The 18,830-nt window shown below is 47.9% G+C and overlaps 1 protein-coding gene across 1 annotated transcript in view; it reads left to right on the top strand.

The window, feature by feature from the left end:
• The window catches only part of LOC311233577 (uncharacterized protein), a 78,015-nt gene that overhangs the window by 14,318 nt on the left and 44,867 nt on the right, over positions 1 to 18,830 (top strand). Inside the window, exons 5-13 of the mRNA XM_084320544.1 lie at positions 4,334 to 4,890; positions 8,285 to 8,327; positions 9,015 to 9,052; positions 10,030 to 10,172; positions 10,838 to 10,940; positions 11,161 to 12,188; positions 13,512 to 14,558; positions 15,419 to 15,656; positions 18,487 to 18,640. Of these exons, the coding sequence (XP_084176670.1) occupies positions 4,334 to 4,890; positions 8,285 to 8,327; positions 9,015 to 9,052; positions 10,030 to 10,172; positions 10,838 to 10,940; positions 11,161 to 12,188; positions 13,512 to 14,558; positions 15,419 to 15,656; positions 18,487 to 18,640 (3,351 nt within the window). The remainder of the gene's footprint in view (positions 1 to 4,333; positions 4,891 to 8,284; positions 8,328 to 9,014; positions 9,053 to 10,029; positions 10,173 to 10,837; positions 10,941 to 11,160; positions 12,189 to 13,511; positions 14,559 to 15,418; positions 15,657 to 18,486; positions 18,641 to 18,830) is intronic.

Raw genomic sequence — 18,830 nt, 5'->3', positions numbered from 1 at the left:
ATAAAGGAATTAGGTTTAACTTCGAGACACCGCCTCCGACTCCTTCTTCTCAGCGCTACACTGGTGACCCTGACATTAGTCTTGAAGAAGTTTCCGAGACGGAGAATACGACGAACATGGCAAACAACGCTGGTTTTCTCAGACTGCCTGAGTTTTGGGAGCAGTCGGCGGCCGCGTGGTTCGCCCAGGCGGAGGCGCAATTCGGCCTACGGGGAATCGTGGATGACGCCGCTCGATACTTCCACGTCGTCTCGAGTCTGAACAACACTACGGCGGCGAGAACGGTAGGCTTCATTACCGCTCCGCCGGCCCGGGATAGATATGAGGCGTTTAAGACGCACCTGCTCAGGATTTTTGAGTTGTCGCCGTCTGAGCGGGCCCGACGCTTGTTGGATATACGTGGCTTGGGAGACAGCAAGCCGTCGGCGCATATGGAGATGATGCTGAATCTACTGGGCGCCGAGCAGCCGAACTTTTTATTTAAAGAGCTGTTCCTCAGACACATGCCGCCACGGGTACAGACGGCGCTGGCCAATACAAACATTGTGGATCCCCGTGCTCTGGCAGAGGAGGCAGATCGGTTCTACCTGGCCACGCAGCACTTAGCCCCAGAGGTGCTGGCCCCGACACGGGCGCACATGCCCAGAGGGGGAGGGGCGAAGATGGAGAGGGGCGCCGCGGCCGACGGCAATAATGACACAGGCCTGTGTTATTTCCATGCACGCTTCGGCGCGAAAGCAACGAAGTGCCGCCCGCCTTGTACTTTTGTCAGGGCGGGAAACGCCAACACCTGCGCCCAGTAGCGGCCGTGAGCGCAGGTACGTCGAACAGGCTACTCTTCATTAAGGACACACTCTCTGGTCGAGAATTCCTCTGCGACACCGGAGCACAGAGGAGCGTCCTACCGGCGACGGTGGAGGACACCGCCGGCGGGGGGGGGGGTCCGCGACTGACGACCGCCAATGGTAACCCGATCCGCACCTACGGCACGAGGACCGTGGAGTTGTGTTTCGGGGGACAGCGGTTCACGTGGGAGTTTGTCACGGCCGACGTCTCGTTCCCACTACTCGGGGCGGATTTCCTCTGCGCACATGGGCTCCTCGTGGACGTGAGGCACGGCCGCCTGGTAGACGCCCAGACGTACGCTTCCTTGACTTGTGTGCGCAATGAAGTGGTATACAGCGGGCTGGCCAGCTCGCTCGCAGAAGGTGACGTGTACCAACGCCTACTGCGGGAGTTTCCCGGCTTGACACAGCCTACGTTCTCGGCCGCGACCACCAAACACGGGGTCGAGCATCACATAGAGACTCAAGGAGCTCCCGTGTACGCTAGGGCCCGCCGGCTCAACCCTGACAGACTAGCAGTCGCTAGGTCAGAGTTCGCCAACATGGAGAAGTTGGGGATTGTCCGACGCTCGGACAGCCCCTGGGCCTCGCCGCTGCACATCGTGCCCAAACCGGACGGGGGATGGAGACCGTGCGGGGACTACAGACGCCTCAACGATGCTACCACGCCAGACCGCTACCCGGTCCCCCACATCCAGGACTTCTCAGGGCACCTGGCGGGTAAGCTGTTCTTTTCGAAAGTAGACCTGGTACGCGGTTACCACCAAGTGCCGGTACACCCCTTGGACGTCCCGAAGACGGCGGTGGTAACACCCTTCGGTCTATTTGAGTTCCTACGGATGCCGTTCGGACTGAAGAACGCGGCACAGTCTTTCCAGAGGCTAATGGACTCGACGCTCAGAGACATGCCGTTTATTTTTGTCTACCTGGACGACATCCTCGTCGCCAGCTCCTCGCCCGAAGAGCACCTGGAGCACCTACGATGCCTCTTTACGAGGCTGGGCCAAAACGGCCTAATCATCAACCCGGCTAAGTGTCAGTTCGGGTTGACCTCCATACGGTTCCTCGGACACCTCATCGACAGGAGGGGGGCCGCCCCCCTCCCGTCGAAAGTGGAGGCCGTTTCCGCTTTCACACGACCCCCGACGGCCCGGGCGCTCAGGGAATTTCTCGGGATGGTGACGTTTTATCACCGGTTCATCCCCCGGGCGGCCCACACCATGCGGCCGCTTTACGAGGCGCTGAAGGACAAGTCCCCCAACCAGCCGGTCAACTGGACGGCCGAGAGGACGACAGCCTTCGCGGCCACCAAGGCGGCCCTGGCGGGTGCAGCCATGTTGGCTCACCCGTCACCGGGGGCCCCGGTCGCCATTACCACCGACGCGTCAGACTACGCGGTGGGCGCAGTGCATGAACAATACGTTGACGGCGCCTGGCAACCGCTGGCGTTTTTCAGCCGTCAACTGACCCCCAGGGAGCGCAAGTACAGCGCATTTGACAGAGAGTTCCTAGGTCTCTGGTTGGCGGTGCGCCATTTTCGTTTCATGCTGGAGGGCCGGGAGTTTACGGCCTTCGTCGACCACAAACCCCTCACGTTCTCCATGTCCAAGGTGGCTGAACCGTGGTCCGTGCGACAACAGCGCCAACTCTCGTACATTTCCGAGTACACGACAGACATACGGCATATCGCCGGGAAAGCCAACGTGGTCGCAGACTGCCTATCCAGGGTCGTCATCGGAGCTGTGCAACTGGGCCTCGACTACGTCGCCATGGGCTCGGAACAGGCCTCCGACCACGACATCCAGGCCCTCAGGACAGCGGATACCAGTCTGCGCCTCAGAGACGTCGCGATTGGCGGCTCGGGCGCGTCCCTGCTCTGTGACCTCTCCACCGGGCAACCCCGGCCGCTGGTCCCTATAGGCTGGCGCAGGCGGGCTTTCGAGGCTGTGCACGACCTGTCTCACCCCGGTAGGAAGCCTTCGAGCAGGTTGGTGTCACAGAAGTTTGTGTGGCGAGGGCTCAAGAAAGACGTGATGGCCTGGGTCGACGCGTGTGTGTCCTGCCAACGGGCTAAAGTGCACCGACATACCAAGGCCCCGCTTGTGACATTCGTGGTTCCCGAGAGGAGATTCGACCACGTCAATGTTGACCTCGTGGGCCCGCTTCCTTCCTCTCACGGGTTTACCTACCTGTTCACTATGGTGGACAGGACCACCCGATGGCCGGAAGCCGTTCCCCTCGCCTCGACGTCTTCTTCCGACGTGGCCCGCGCCTTTATCAGCACGTGGATCGCACGTTTCGGGACCCCGTCTGACCTCTCCTCCGACCGGGGCTCGCAGTTCACCTCAGAGCTCTGGAACGCGGTCGCCAGCGGCCTGGGGGTTAAGCTGCACCGTACAACCGCGTACCACCCGCAGGCCAACGGGCTATGCGAACGTTTCCACCGGTCCATGAAGGCGGCGCTGCGCGCAGGCCTGACGGACGGCAACTGGGTGGATAAGCTGCCGTGGGTCATGCTCGGACTTAGGAGCGCCCCCAAGGAAGACCTGCAGGCCTCGTCCGCGGAACTGTTATACGGCCAGACATTGCGCGTCCCGGGGGATTTCATTCCGGACGCGACAACCCCTTGGTCCGCGGCCAGCCAGCGTTCCACCCTGCGAGAAGCGGCTCAGACCTTCGCCCCGATTCCCACGTCGCAGCATGGTACCCCCGTTTCCCGGGTGCCGCGCAGCCTGTTTAGGGTCCTGCGACACGGTAACAAGGACCTCATGGTCGACATGGGCGGTAGGACGGAGACCGTGTCAATAGACAGGATCAAGCCCGCTCACATAGACGTTTCACAGCCTTTGGAGTTGGCCCTTCCCCCCCGCAGGGGTCGTCCGCCGTTGCCCCGGGTGCCACCGCCCACAGAGCCACCGGCGGCCTCACCGATGCCAGCGCCCCCGGGTGTCGGTGAGGGTACGGGCGCTTGCGACGCTTTCCCCTCTCCGCCCCCGGTTTTCCGCGCTCGCCGAGGCCGTTTCGTGCCCCCGGGTGTCGTGGACGGCGCGGGCGCTTATGCCACTCCGCCCTCCCCGCCCCCGGCTTTCCGCACACGCAGAGGCCGGGCAATTGTTCCCCCACGCCGGGGGGATTTTGACTATGGGTGAATTCTGGGGGGGCTTGTGTAGTGACTGTACATAATTCACAAGGAACTCGTTGGGAATGGTAGTTCCCCCCGGACGATTTATAGGGTGGCACTTCCTGCCACCGGCATTCTTATTTTACTGTCGACACGACTACGTCGACTTGTTGTTACGCTGATGAATAAAGGAATTAGGTTTAACTTCGAGACACCGCCTCCGACTCCTTCTTCTCAGCGCTACAGTGTGTTCCTTTAAGTACAGTACTTGAGTAAAAAATACTTTGTTACTTTCCACCACTGCCTACTCATCCATATATATAGCATCTCATATAATGATCATCATTTTCCTTCTTTTGCTCTCCAGATCTATCAGGTGTTTGATAGTTACCTGGAGACATGCGGGTCACAAGCAGAAGCCAACCACACCGACCCAGGTGTCTCCATAGCAACCACACCTGTCAACCACACCGACCCAGGTGTCTCCATAGCAAACACACCTGTCAACCACACCGACCCAGGTGTCTCCATAGCAACCACACCTGTCAACCACACCGACCCAGGTGTCTCCATAGCAACCACACCTGTCAACCACACCGACATAGGTATCTCCATAGCAACCACACCTGTCAACCACACCGACCCAGGTATCTCCATAGCAACCACACCTGTCAAACACACCGACATAGGTATCTCCATAGCAACCACACCTGTCAACCACACTGACCCAGGTGTCTCCATAGCAACCACACCTGTCAACACCTCTGACCCAGGCTCGACAGACCGCCTCAGTGTGATGATGACGGGGAAGACTGCACCTTCTCAAGACAGCAGGGGAAGGTCTTCATACAGTGACGTCATGACGAGGTCCTCACGCATTAACGTGACGGTCTTCACTGCCAGGCCTCCTCACAACACAACTGGGTAGAGTATCTCAGTATTAATGTTTTATTGCTGATGAATAATTGTACCACTGCTGTTATCTTAACCTCTTAACACTTTGAGCGCCAGCTATTATCCTCATCCTGTAGTCAATGGGCCACGCTAAAAGATAAGCATTTTCACTGTGCGTCTCGATGTTTGCAGAGCTATATCTATTCTATATTATAGCTATCGAGACAATACTATGGCTCATTTGACAGTCACTATCTCTCGTCCAACATGTAAAAAAGAGTAAATTTTTTCATGTATACGTTCGCGTGTTATCCCGTGGTGAATATTGTATAGTTTCAGAGTGATCCGGGCTAATTCCTGAAAGCTGAGTTATGGAAAGCTATGTGAATTTTGCTAAAGTCGTTCGCGTTGCTCGCCTGGACACGTTACTATTTCAAAATCAAAGGTATATAATAGGTATTATGTTTCATCATGAATGCATCATGAATGCGTAGTTTTTTTATCAGCAACGGCATATGTTTTGAATACTACATACGTTGATCGTTGCGATCGATGTGAAATCATTGTTGGATCAAAGTAGGATTGATGTCATATAGTCCTTACCTTTACTAGGAGGTATCCCAAAATGAATATTCCAATTGTCTGATCGCGATTTCCAGTATTGATGTCCATCGGGTCCCTGACATGAAATGGCACAAAATATGCATCAAGTGTGTTCCAAGCGTTCCAAGTTGCTCGGATGAACCGTTTCACTTGCCCGAATCCAAATTCTCCGCCCGGATCATATAAAATGTAACACACAGTGTGAAATAAGGTTTCAAAGGGTAGGCGATACTGCCACCTAGCAGGATTCGGCCAGCATTGCACTCTCGAGGTCTCAGAATGAGTTCCAATAGTAACACAGAGGTCCGTGAGAGTGTATAGGATATTAAAATCGAAAAACGTAATATTACGTGATTGGCGCTGAAAGTGTTAACGTTCGACGGCCCTCATACTCATACGACGGCACTTTGCTCTCATCTGTCGGCTCCGGGCTGCGTTTTTCTCGATCATTGTTGGAAAGTTGAATTTGCCCCCTTTCGATCGTCACCACACCCAACCTATTGCATGCTTCGGGTCTCGAGTTACAAGACTAAATATCCGGCAAGCATCATTTGACAAGCCGTTCCGACGAGTGACCACGTCCGGTTGTAAACAGTCCTGAACTGACCAGTCACCGCTGATGGCGAAAATGATCACTGTTGTAGCCACGGAGCGTCTGCTCCGAAAGCGATCCCAGGCGGCGTGTAGCTTTATGCCAAGCAAGCAGTGCAAAAATTTAACGTAGTGGCATGCAGTAATGCGCCTTTCATTTTCCGCCGCCCAGCGCCCAGGTCGCACGGAAATAGGCTGTCTATTGCCATTCTCTTTGACAAACTCTAACCTTAACCAGCTCCTTAACAACGCCTAAACTTAACCGTTCTAACCTTAACCAACTCCGAAACCATGCCTAACCTTAACCATAGAAATTATATTGCCATTCTCTTTGACAAACTCTAACCTTAACCAGCTCCTTAACAGCGCCTAAACTTAACCGTTCTAACCTTAACCAACTCCGAAACAATGCCTAACCTTAACCTTAACCTTAACCATGCCTAACCTTAACCGGCGAAATAACCTTAACCGGCGAAATAATACACGTTAAAAAAAAATCACGTTAAAAAATATTTTCGATGGGATTCGAACTCGCCAGCAAACAAGCCATAGGATCCACAGCCATGTGTCCTTGCCAATTGAGCTATTGGTAGATACTGAATAAGGGGCGGTGACTTATATATATTGAGCTCCGCTCAAGGCGGGATCTCATGCGCATGCGCGGGCACCTCGCGCGAGCACGCCGGCGCACGCACGCACCTGAGCGAGCACGCCGCCGCCGGTGCACGCACGGTAGCATTTGTCTGAAAAGAAGGGCGCTTTACCGCACTAGCGTGCGGTGACGAATGCGGAAGCATTTTTGCACTGCTTGCTTGGCATTAACGTACAGGCTCCCAGGCGAGCGCTGATTGCAACGAGAAGGGGGCAGAAGAAGACCAACAACTTCTTTGTTTTGACTCGCACATCTGAATGAATAGAAGCGGAGGGCAATTTTGGATAATCACGCTGAATTATTGCGGTACACACATTACAAAAACCTTTGTAAAACACGCATTTTCTGTCAGATTTCTATATTTCTTTTCATAAAATATTTTAATTTATTTTTATATTTTATACATAAAACAGGGCAAACACAACACGGCAACTAGGGTTGAGTAAATTATAATGAACCAAAGGAGAATATCAATTCTATTTTATATTTTTTTTCATCTTTGACAGTGAATAACACCATGCTAAAAATGACCAGACATGAAAAACTGCCACTGAGCTTGTACATCACCTTCTTGAGATACAAAAAGTCTAAGCAGATGAATAAAGGGAAGATGATTAAACAGAAGGTTTTGTAGATACAGTACTGAATTCTGCCATCTGGACACATGCAATTTTAAATATTATTATATAATATAGAATATCAGGCCTATAAATTACCTTATTATAGCCAAGTTGCACATCTATGGATCAGGTCAAATCTCCTCTTTCCAAGGCAATTATTATTTGTCCTGTATGGATATTCAAAAATATCTTAATTTTTGTCAACTAACCTCTCCTGCACAATGTGTTAACTTGTTCTTATTTGTATTGTATTTTTATTTATATGTGCACATTTACGTGTGTTGTGAAGTGACTGTGGCAGTAAGTGGTACTGGGAGTTAAACTCACTTCCCCTTAAAAGACACATAGACACGTTACCAAGAAGTGAATTCACCTCTTGGTATAGTGGTCTATGCTGTCGCCCGCGGTGCGGCCGACCCGGGTTCGAAACTCCCTCGGGGCATCGACATTTAACACAATGCAGAAGGAGTAACATACGATCTGTTACATAGGCACTGGTGCAGGTGGATGGTTCATCACAGCACTGGTGCAGGTAAAAATCAATAAAAAATAGAACATAGTTAGAAACATAGTATAAACAGAAATGAAAAGAAACGGCACAAGAAAAAAGATAAAATCACAAGAAAAAAATTAAAAGCTAGCAATCAATACATCATCCAACACGTGTGGTGTAACACTATGAGGGGCCGTGTAATACATCATACAATACACAGTGCAGTGTAGAAAAGGGCTACAAGGGCGCCCGAGTGGCGCACCGCGTTACTGCGCTGCAGACCTACGCAGTCGACCCGGGTTCATCTCCCGATCCCGGGCGTATTTTCCGCATGTCCTCCCCCCATATCTTCTCCTGTTCTTCCTCTCCTCTGCTCTCTGTCGGTCATGTCTGACTAGAATAAAGCTGTAAAAATGCTAAAATAAATCTAAATGATAAATATTATTGTGTGTCGTTATTCTGCAGCGACACCAGCACTGGGGGGATGAATGACGCCAAGCTGTTCCAGGTACGTATCATCTTAATATTGTACTTTTAGCATACTGTAGGATATTATGAACACACCAATGGACTATTTTGATTTTTTTTTTTTTTTTTTTATTATCTTTTTCCCCCTCCTTTTTCCGATTTTTTCTCACATCCCACTGTTAGTCGTTATGCCAATTCCCAACCCCCTTCCTGGTTGTTGCGCAGGACATAATCTACTGCCAGGCCACATCCAAAACATTTTCATAGATAGAGAAGGGGGATAAAACTTAACTTAAAACAGACGACTGTACACACCACTATGAAGAGCATGTGAATATCTGTCTGTGGGGTGAAGTTGTGGAATCGTCTACCCGAGGAGTTAAAAGAAAGTAATAATACTGCTCATTTAAAAAGGAAGTTTAAACACTTTATTCTTGAGAAGTATGCCGTGGATGGTTAACAGAGTGTGTGTTTTTTTTTTAAACAAAGATCAATGATAAGCGTAATTTCAATGTAAGAGGATGCACTGGGTTTGGGCACTTACAAGCTTGTAGCTTCAGCCCTAATGGTTAACCTTTTCGGCCATCTTTATGTGAATTGATTTGTGTATGTTATTTTTTGTACATGCAAAAATGGCTTGAAATAAACTTCATTCATTAATGTGTGCATGTGTGATACTAGAGAAAGAGAGACTGTGTTATCAAGACAGATATTTCTGTTTTAACAGGGGATTGAAGTTTTGTGCATAAACAAAACCAGGATGAGGTAAGTGGAAAATAAATATCAAACTGTTGTAAAATATCTCCAAGGTCTTTAACCGTGTCCTTAGGAGGACGAACTGAGTCCGTCTTTAACCTTTAACCTTTAACCTTGTCCTTAGGAGGACGAACTGAGTCCGTCTTTAACCTTTAACCTTTAACCTTGTCCTTAGGAGGACGAACTGAGTCCGTCTTTAACCTTTAACCTTTAACCTTGTCCTTAGGAGGACGAACTGAGCCTGAGCCTGTCTTTAACCTTTAACCTTTAACCTTGTCCTTAGGAGGACGAACTGAGCCTGAGCCTGTCTTTAACCTTTTCCTTAGGAGGACGAACTGAGCCTGAGCCTGTCTTTAACCTTTAACCTTTAACCTTGTCCTTAGGAGGACGAACTGAGCCTGAGCCCGTCTTTAACCTTTAACCTTGTCCTTAGGAGGACGAACTGAGCCTGTCTTTAACCTTTAACCTTGTCCTTAGGAGGACGAACTGAGCCTGTCTTTAACCTTTAACCTTGTCCTTAGGAGGACGAACTGAGCCTGTCTTTAACCTTTAACCTTGTCCTTAGGAGGACGAACTGAGCCTGTCTTTAACCTTTAACCTTGTCCTTAGGAGGACGAACTGAGCCTGATTATTAACCTTTAACCTTGTCCTTAGGAGGACGAACTGAGCCTGAGCCTGTCTTTAACCTTTAACCTTGTCCTTAGGAGGATGAACTGAGCCTGTCTTTAACCTTTAACCTTGTCCTTAGGAGGATGAACTGAGCCTGAGCCTGTCTTTAACCTTTAACCTTGTCCTTAGAAGGACGAACTGAGCCTGAGCCTGTCTTTAACCTTTAACCTTGTCCTTAGGAGGACGAACTGAGCCTGAGCCTGTCTTTAACCTTTAACCTTGTCCTTAGGAGGATGAACTGAGCCTGTCTTTAACCTTTAACCTTGTCCTTAGGAGGATGAACTGAGCCTGTCTTTAACCTTTAACCTTGTCCTTAGGAGGACAAACTGCACAGTGCTGCTGAAGCTGAGCCGGCCCACGAATGCCTGCTGTATCCAGCGAGCTCTGTGGCGAGGTGGGACCACAGGTGGGACCAGATCTGGGACCAGCTCCATACACGCCCATGCAGTGACCAGAGTGGGTGAGTCTGGTGAAATATATTATATATAATAGTCTGGTGAAATATATTATATATATAGTCTGGTGAAATATATTATATATATAGTCTGGTGAAATATATATATTATATATATATAGTCTGGTTAAATATATTATATATATATTGTCTGGTGAAATATATTATCTATATAGTCTGGTGAAATATATTATCTATATAGTCTGGTGAAATATATTATCTATATAGTCTGGTGAAATATATTATCTATATAGTCTGGTGAAATATATTATATATATAGTCTGGTGAAATATATTATCTATATAGTCTGGTGAAATATATTATATATATAGTCTGGTGAAATATATTATATATATATATAGTCTGGTGAAATATATTATATATATAGTTTTGTGAAATATATTATATATATAGTCTGGTGAAATATTATTATATATATATAGTCTGGTGAAATATATTATCTATATAGTCTGGTGAAATATATTATATATATAGTCTGGTGAAATATATTATAAATATAAAATATAGTCTGGTGAAATATATCATACTGTATATAGTTTGGTGAAATATATTCATATAATATTTCTCCCTGAGCTTCTACTGAGCTTCCTCTGAGCTTCCTAGGTAACAGTGGTCTGTCTCTGTATCAGCCCGTGTCTCTCTGTCTGCAGGCAGCGGTCTGTGCCGTCCTCACACAGAAGGTGCCAGAGTGACGTGTAACGGCTCCTTCCCTTCAGGCCTCTGTGACTCTCCTGGTTCTGGCGACAGCTCCTGGTAAGAAGGATAGCTTTTTTTTGGTCAATTTACAGTCTTGGTGTTTTAGTCTGTGGTTTTATATTCCCTGAAGATGGTCTCTTTCTCTTCACAGCCAACAAGGAGCAGTGTGTCTGTGGTTTTATATTCCCTGAAGATGGTCTCTTTCTCTTCACAGCCAACAAGGAGCAGTGTGTCTGTGGTTTTATATTCCCTGAAGATGGTCTCTTTCTCTTCACAGCCAACAAGGAGCAGGTGTGTCTGTGGTTTTGGACCATCAGTGCAACAGAGTTCCAGTACCTCCCTCCACTGCATCCAGCACCACCACCCCTCCTCTGTCCAACACCACCACCCCTCCTCTGTCCAACACCACCACCCCTCCTCTGTCCAACACCACCACCCCTCCTCTGTTCAACACCACCACCCCTCCTCTGTCCAACACCACCACCCCTCCTCTGTTCAACACCACCACCCCTCCTCTGTTCAACACCACCACCCCTCCTCTGTCCAACACCACCACCCCTCCTCTGTTCAACACCACCACCCCTCCTCTGTCCAACACCACCACCCCTCCTCTGTTCAACACCACCACCCCTCCTCTGTTTAACACCACCACCCCTCCTCTGTTCAACACCACCACCCCTCCTCTGTCCAACACCACCACCCCTCCTCTGTTTAACACCACCACCCCTCCTCTGTTCAACACCACCACCCCTCCTCTGTTCAACACCACCACCCCTCCTCTGTTCAACACCACCACCCCTCCTCTGTTCAACACCACCACGCCTCCTCTGTTTAACACCACCACGCCTCCTCTGTTTAACACCACCACCCCTCCTCTGTTCAACACCACCACCCCTCCTCTGTTTAACACCACCACCCCTCCTCTGTTCAACACCACCACCCCTCCTCTGTTTAACACCACCACCCCTCCTCTGTTCAACACCACCACCAACCCCACCGTACCCCTGAACACCACCACCAACACCACCGTACCCCTGAACACCACCACCAACACCACCGTACCCCTGAACACCACCACCAACCCCACCGTACCCCTGAACACCACCACCAACCCCACCGTACCCCTGAACACCACCACCAACATACCACTGAACACCACCACCACTGTGATGACAACAACCACCACCCCTTCTCTCTTTAACACCAACGTACCACTGAACACCACCACCAACACCACCGTACCCCTGAACACCACCGTACCCCTGAACAGTAGCTCATCTGCTAGCAACACAACCTTATCCCAAGGTACAGTATACATCCAGAATTCAAATACATCCAGAATTCATATACGTCCAGAATTCATATACGTCCAGAATTCATATACGTCCAGAATTCATATACATCCAGAATTCTTTGGGTGGATTCTCATGTGGTTTTGTTAAAGGAACACTCCAACAATATGGGGACTGCGCTTATCGTCTTCTCCAGAGTCGGACTAAAAGATAGAGACCAATTTCCTTGCAAGCTAGCCTAGCTTAGCATAAATTAATGGAAGTGGATACTGTAACGTCTCTTAACTCATTGGACGCCACGGATTAGCCTCATCCTGTAGTAGCTACCGCCAGCGCTGTAAACGGTGGGAGTCGCTCACCTTGTTTACAGGGCTATAACTATTTAAATATTATAGCTATATATGCAATACTGCAATGGCCCATTTGACATCGAGTATCTATCATTCAAGATGTGAAAAAGGAATATTTTTTCCATCCATACATTCTCGTTTTATACCGTAGTGAATATAAGTATGGTTTTAGAGTGGTCTAGGGTAATTCCTGGGAGGCTAGTAATAATAGCCCGCAACGCATATTATACTTAATCCATTGGCATTTCGTCCCTATACACGCTACAAGAAAAAATGCAAATGCAACAGCATACGCTAATCAGGGCTATGAAAACAATGTACAACCAAGCTGAAATTGACGTTAAATTGCTCTTACCTGTGGCCGATGAGATTCCAAAAAGAATATTCCAATTATTTGATTGCCATCTGCTAGATCGTATGTCCATTTGGCCCACGCCATAACCCCCCACAGCATAATGAATCAAGCGTCCTGAAAGCGATTCAATACGATCGGGTGAAGATCTTGATCCACGTTACTAGAAAACTCCGCCCAGATGACGCACAGAGTCATATACAGAGTCACAAAGGAAGTGCGACATCGGCCGCATACCACCAGCCGGCGGTATTGAACCTTTGCAATCTCAGACACATTGCCACACAGTACCACAGCCTTCCTGGATGATTTATGAATGGAAATAGCGAATAAAAGAAATAACGATCATAATAACGAGTATACTCGTTGTTGGCGTCCAACGATTGGCGGCCAATAACAAGTATACTCGTCGATGGCGGGGAATGAGTTAAGAAAGAAAACTCCATATAAAGGAGGTTCACATCTAAAGATAACCTCCATCAAAAATACATGACACATGCTAGCATAGATTAATAATACATTTATAAACCATAAATGTTTCTCTTCAGATAATCCTGCAAGTTCCATGGTTTTGTTTACATTGGAAGACTTCTATTATCATGTTGCTTAACATTTCCTTGTCTTCAACTTCTAGCCTCATCCCACACCACCATGGGGACCCCCAACACCACCATGGGGACCCCCAACAGCACCATGGGGACCCCCAATACCACCATGGGGACGCCCAACACCACCATGGGGACCCCCAACACCACCATCTGGACCCCCAACACCATCATGGGGACCCCCAACACCACCATGGGGACCCCCAACACCACCATCTGGACCCCCAACCACACCATGGGGACCCCCAACCCCAACACCACCATGGGGACCCCCAACAGCACCATGGGGACCCCCAATACCACCATGGGGACCCCCAACACCACCATGGGGACCCCCAATACCACCATGGGGACCCCCAACACCACCATGGGGACCCCCAACACCACCATGGGGACCCCCAACACCACCATGGGGACCCCCAATACCACCATGGGGACCCCCAACACCACCATGGGGACCCCCAATACCACCATGGGGACCCCCAACACCACCATGGGGACCCCCAATACCACCATGGGGACCCCCAACACCACCATGGGGACCCCCAATACCACCATGGGGACCCCCAACACCACCATGGGGACCCCCAATACCAACACAACAACCCTCCATACCACACGTCCTCCTATAGCACCACCCAACACCACCACAACAACCCTCCACACCACAAGTCCTCCTATAGCACCACCCAACACCAACACCACCACAACAACCCTCCACACCACAAGTCCTCCTATAGCACCACCCAACACCAACACCACCACAACAACCCTCCACACCACAAGTCCTCCTATAGCACCACCCAACACCACCACGACAACCCTCCACACCACAAGTCCTCCTATAGCACCACCCAACACCAACACCACCACAACAACCCTCCACACCACAAGTCCTCCTATAGCACCACCCAACACCAACACCACCACAACAACCCTCCACACCACAAGTCCTCCTATAGCACCACCCAACACCAACACCACCACGACAACCCTCCAAACCACATCAACCACACCAAGTATCCCACCAGTGGAACCAACTGCTGCTCCAACAGGTTCTGTGAACAGCACCACAGGTCTGTAATAACTCTGTTGTGATCCCAGCTAAAGGACTGTGTTGTATTCAACATTTGAATATCACAAAAACGGCCATTGATAGGCCATTATGAGTTGTTTTAAAACTGCCATTGATAGGCCATTATGAGTTGTTTTAAAACTGCCATTGATAGGCCATTATGAGTTGTTTTAAAACTGCCATTGATAGGCCATTATGAGTTATTTTAAAACTGCCATTGATAGGCCATTATTAGTTATTTTAAAGTGATCACTACACTTTAACACACATAGAATCATCTATAATCTTTATAATTGTGCGGATGTATTATGATTGCACACCTTTTTAGTACAATTGGGCCCAGTAGAAATAGAACCCCTAACAGAGAGTCAGGATGACAGTAACAGAGTGGTATAGTATGGTACTGTTTAGTGTCCCTAGGATAATAGTACTCACCCTAACAGAGAGTCAGCATCAGGACGACAGTAACAGAGTGGTATAGTATTGTACTGTATGATTTCTGAATGCTACGTCCTGTTGGCTCCATTGTGTCGCTCTGTTAGCTGAATGCTACGTCCTGTTAGCTCCACTGTGTCATTCTGTTAGCTGAATGCTACTTCCTGTTAGCTCCACTGTGTCGCTCTGTTAGCTGAATGCCAAGTCTTGGTTTGAATTGTTTGATTGAAAACTTTATTAACAGATTGCAGAATGGGTACAATACAGTACGGCTCAGTACACACAATTGTTAAGAGGATGCAGACCAGAGAAAGACGTTCGTCTTGTTTACATCAGGGTCCCCCATTTTCAATTCATCATAACATTTACGAGATACACGACATACAGTACGGTTACATCCAGACATTTATGACATTTATCTCTCAGGACCAGTGACCTGGACAGAAGACGGCAGCAGTCAGGAGGAGCGGGAGGCGGAGCAGCTGCTGGAGCAGACCAGGAACCTCTCTAACCCCTCCTCCTCCCAGGTAGAGCAAGTTGTGACCCAGCTGGAGGACCTGCTGGCCGGCCCCACAGTGAGCCTGGCGCTGGGCAACACCTGTGTTCAGATTGTCAGCGACCTGCAGGGGGCGTCCCCGGAGGCCCTGGCCGCCTCCTCCAACAGGTGAGGAGAGGATTTACATGTTCTGTGTTGCTTTTTGATGATATACATCCCATAATATGACAATGAAGCATCCCCTTACACTAACCAAGCTCCTGACCTGATGGACTAGACTCTTCTGTGTGTTATGTTGTGCTGTGTCGTGCTGTGCTGTATTTATGTATTTATTGTGTCATGTTGTGCTGTATTATGTATCCTTTGCCGGGGGGGGGGGGTAAATGTATCTATGTTCCAGTTTTATGTATTGTAGAGCTTAATACACTCTGAACCGATCACGAATACCATCAACCTGGTTGTGTGGCAATAAAGGAATCTTGTCTTGTAAGCACAATAAAGCTAGAGGAACACACTACAGAAGGTGAACCCTTTCACTACCACACTACAGAAGGTTAACCTTTCACTACCACACTACAGATCCCATTTACCTCATCCCATTTATACTGTATTGGAACCTCTGCATTGTATATTGCACCACAAGCTACCTCATCCCATTTACCTCATCCCATTTATATTGTACTGTAACTACTCTGCATTGTATATTGTACATATGTATATTGAAAATGTTTGTCTTGTTTACACGTGTTTACTTGACTTTCTATTTTATACTTATTATACTTTTTATAATTATCTATTTTTTACCTAGCACACTCTCAGGAGTAAAACAGAAAGAAGCATTTCATACAAAAGTATCCTGTATTTCTGTATGACAACTAATAAAGAAACTTGAAACTTGAACTTGAAAGGTTAACAGAAGGGCGACAGTGGCTCAGGAGGTAGAGTAGTCGTCTGGCAATCCGGAGGTTCCCGGTTTGATTCCCGCTCCTCCAGGGCAGCGTGTCGATGTGTCCTTGAGCAAGACACTTAACCCCTAATTGCTCCCAATGAGCAGGTTGGCACCTTGCATGGTTGCCTCCGCCGTCGGTGTGTGAATGTGTGAGTGAATGGGTAAAATGTGAGTTACAAATTGTAAAGCGCTTTGGATAAAAGCACTATATAAAAAAGCAGCCATTTACCATAACCTTTCACTACCACACTACAGAAGGTTAACCCTTTCACTACCACACTACAGAAGGTTAACCCTTTCACTACCACACTACAGAGGGTTAACCTTTCACTACCACACTACAGAGGGTTAACCTTTCACTACCACACTACAGAAGATTAACCTTTCACTACCACACTACAGAAGGTTAACCCTTTCACTACCACACTACAGAGGGTTAACCTTTCACTACCACACTACAGAAGGGTGGTGGACAGCGCCTGGTGCTGAAATAGCAGTGTGGTATGAAATTAAGTTCAGTAAGTCATTCAAATTTGATCTTTACTTATATATGACTGTGACGGCACCACACATGTGAACAGTAACAATGCAATTAAACTGATGTCAAATCGGAGCAAAATAAATTGAATCCGCTTCAAGAAGAAGATTTAAGATTTTCAAGATTAATTTGTCACATACATACACAAGACTGTCAAGACATATAGTGAAATGAAGGCTACTACATTAGGTATATAATAATTACAACGAGACATTCATTAACTAAATTAAAAATACAATTTGGCTCGCCACGCGCAACACTAGACATGTTTTGCAAAACATTAAATATCTTTGGATCCGTTTGTGATAAAGACTCGCTTTCATCTCAAAATGTAAAGTGTGTCTCTCCGTCGCCCACTGGATCTGAGGAAGTAAAGCATAGAATCTTGAAATATCTAGATAGGTTGCTTTCTCTGGACTGCATCTAATCCGCTGTATCTATCCATTTATCTATGTCTGTCACTGTAGCCAATGGAAATGCTAGAAATAGTCACGTGGACTGTGAGAACCAATGGAAAATTCCTATTGTTTCTAAATAGTCCAGTCCGCTCTTAACCTCGTTCCCAGTTGTATCTCCTCTGTGAGATAAAGACTGGTAAAGCACTACTGCCGAAAGTGTGAATCGGGTAGAATTTCCGGTGTATGTACTTCCCCTGGAAGCTGCCTCCGAACGGACCAAACTTTTCCCGAATCCTGTCGGCAAACAAGCTAGAACGTCCCGGTCATGTAGTAAATTCTTCAGGCATAGCCGTTGCAGTGGCTTAAACGTGGAAATATTGTGCACTTCACGTTTCTATAATTGTTTTGTCGAAACCGGAAAGCCTGTAGCCGGTACTTCTTGTACTTCCGTTTTCACACTTTAAGAGGCATAGCTTTACCAGCCTAGTCCGCTCTACAGAACGGGCCGTCAGATAGACGCACTGGTTGCACGTAATGTAGAAGAATAGACCGATAGAGAGATGCGCTTGTCTCTGGTTTTATAATAAAATGGCAAAAAAACGAAGGTATAATGTTCAGTGCAAACATTTATTATATATAATAATGGAAAATAGAAAAAAATGCTTGTTTCCAGTTTATTATGCCACCTATGCAGCTCGTTATTTTTATTCATTTTCTGCCTCTGCCACAAATGTATGTCTTAGTTATAAGGTGGTCTGTCACAGAGTTAAAACATTTTCACTATTCATTTATTAGATTAGCCATTATCTTTGGTTCTGGCCCGCAATATAATTACTTGAAAAAAATGTCATGATGTACAATATGTCATGCCTCTGGGACCAGTGATGTCATGATGTATGTCATGCCTGTGGGACCAGTGATGTCATGATGTATGTCATGCCTGTGGGACCAGTGATGTCTTGATGTATGTCATGTATGTGGGACCAGTGATGTCATGATGTATGTCATGTATGTGTGACCAGTGATGTCTTGGGTTCTTATGTGATTTCTGCATTGTACCATAATTATGTGTAACAGAACGTGCTATGATTGATAACAATATTTGTGTCTCAGGCTCCGAGGGGTCGTGGACACGGTGGGCTTAAAGCTGCTGGTCGCAGGAGAGGAGACCATACTGTCCCCGGCCCTGGCTCTGTCGGTCCTAACTGTGGACGGATCCAACTTTCAGCAAACCACCTTCTCCATCTCCGATCCCAGCAGCGTACAGGTGCCACATTATTAACATTATGCCTCTCTTTATTAAAATCTAAAATGTTGGAATAGAAAGAAAACCATACTAAACATTCTTTTTATTTTTATCCACTTTTTCTCCCATTTTCTATTTTTCTCCCATCCCAATTTCGTATCATCCAATTCAACCCTCCCCTGTCTCGAACGCTGTTTCTTGCCTCCCACAA

The sequence above is a fragment of the Notolepis coatsorum genome, assembly GCF_963971535.1.
Source record: "Notolepis coatsorum genome assembly, chromosome: 8".
NCBI lineage: Eukaryota > Metazoa > Chordata > Actinopteri > Aulopiformes > Paralepididae > Notolepis > Notolepis coatsorum.
The sequence above is the reverse complement of the archived record's forward strand: the minus strand, read 5'-3'. Positions and strand labels throughout refer to the sequence as shown.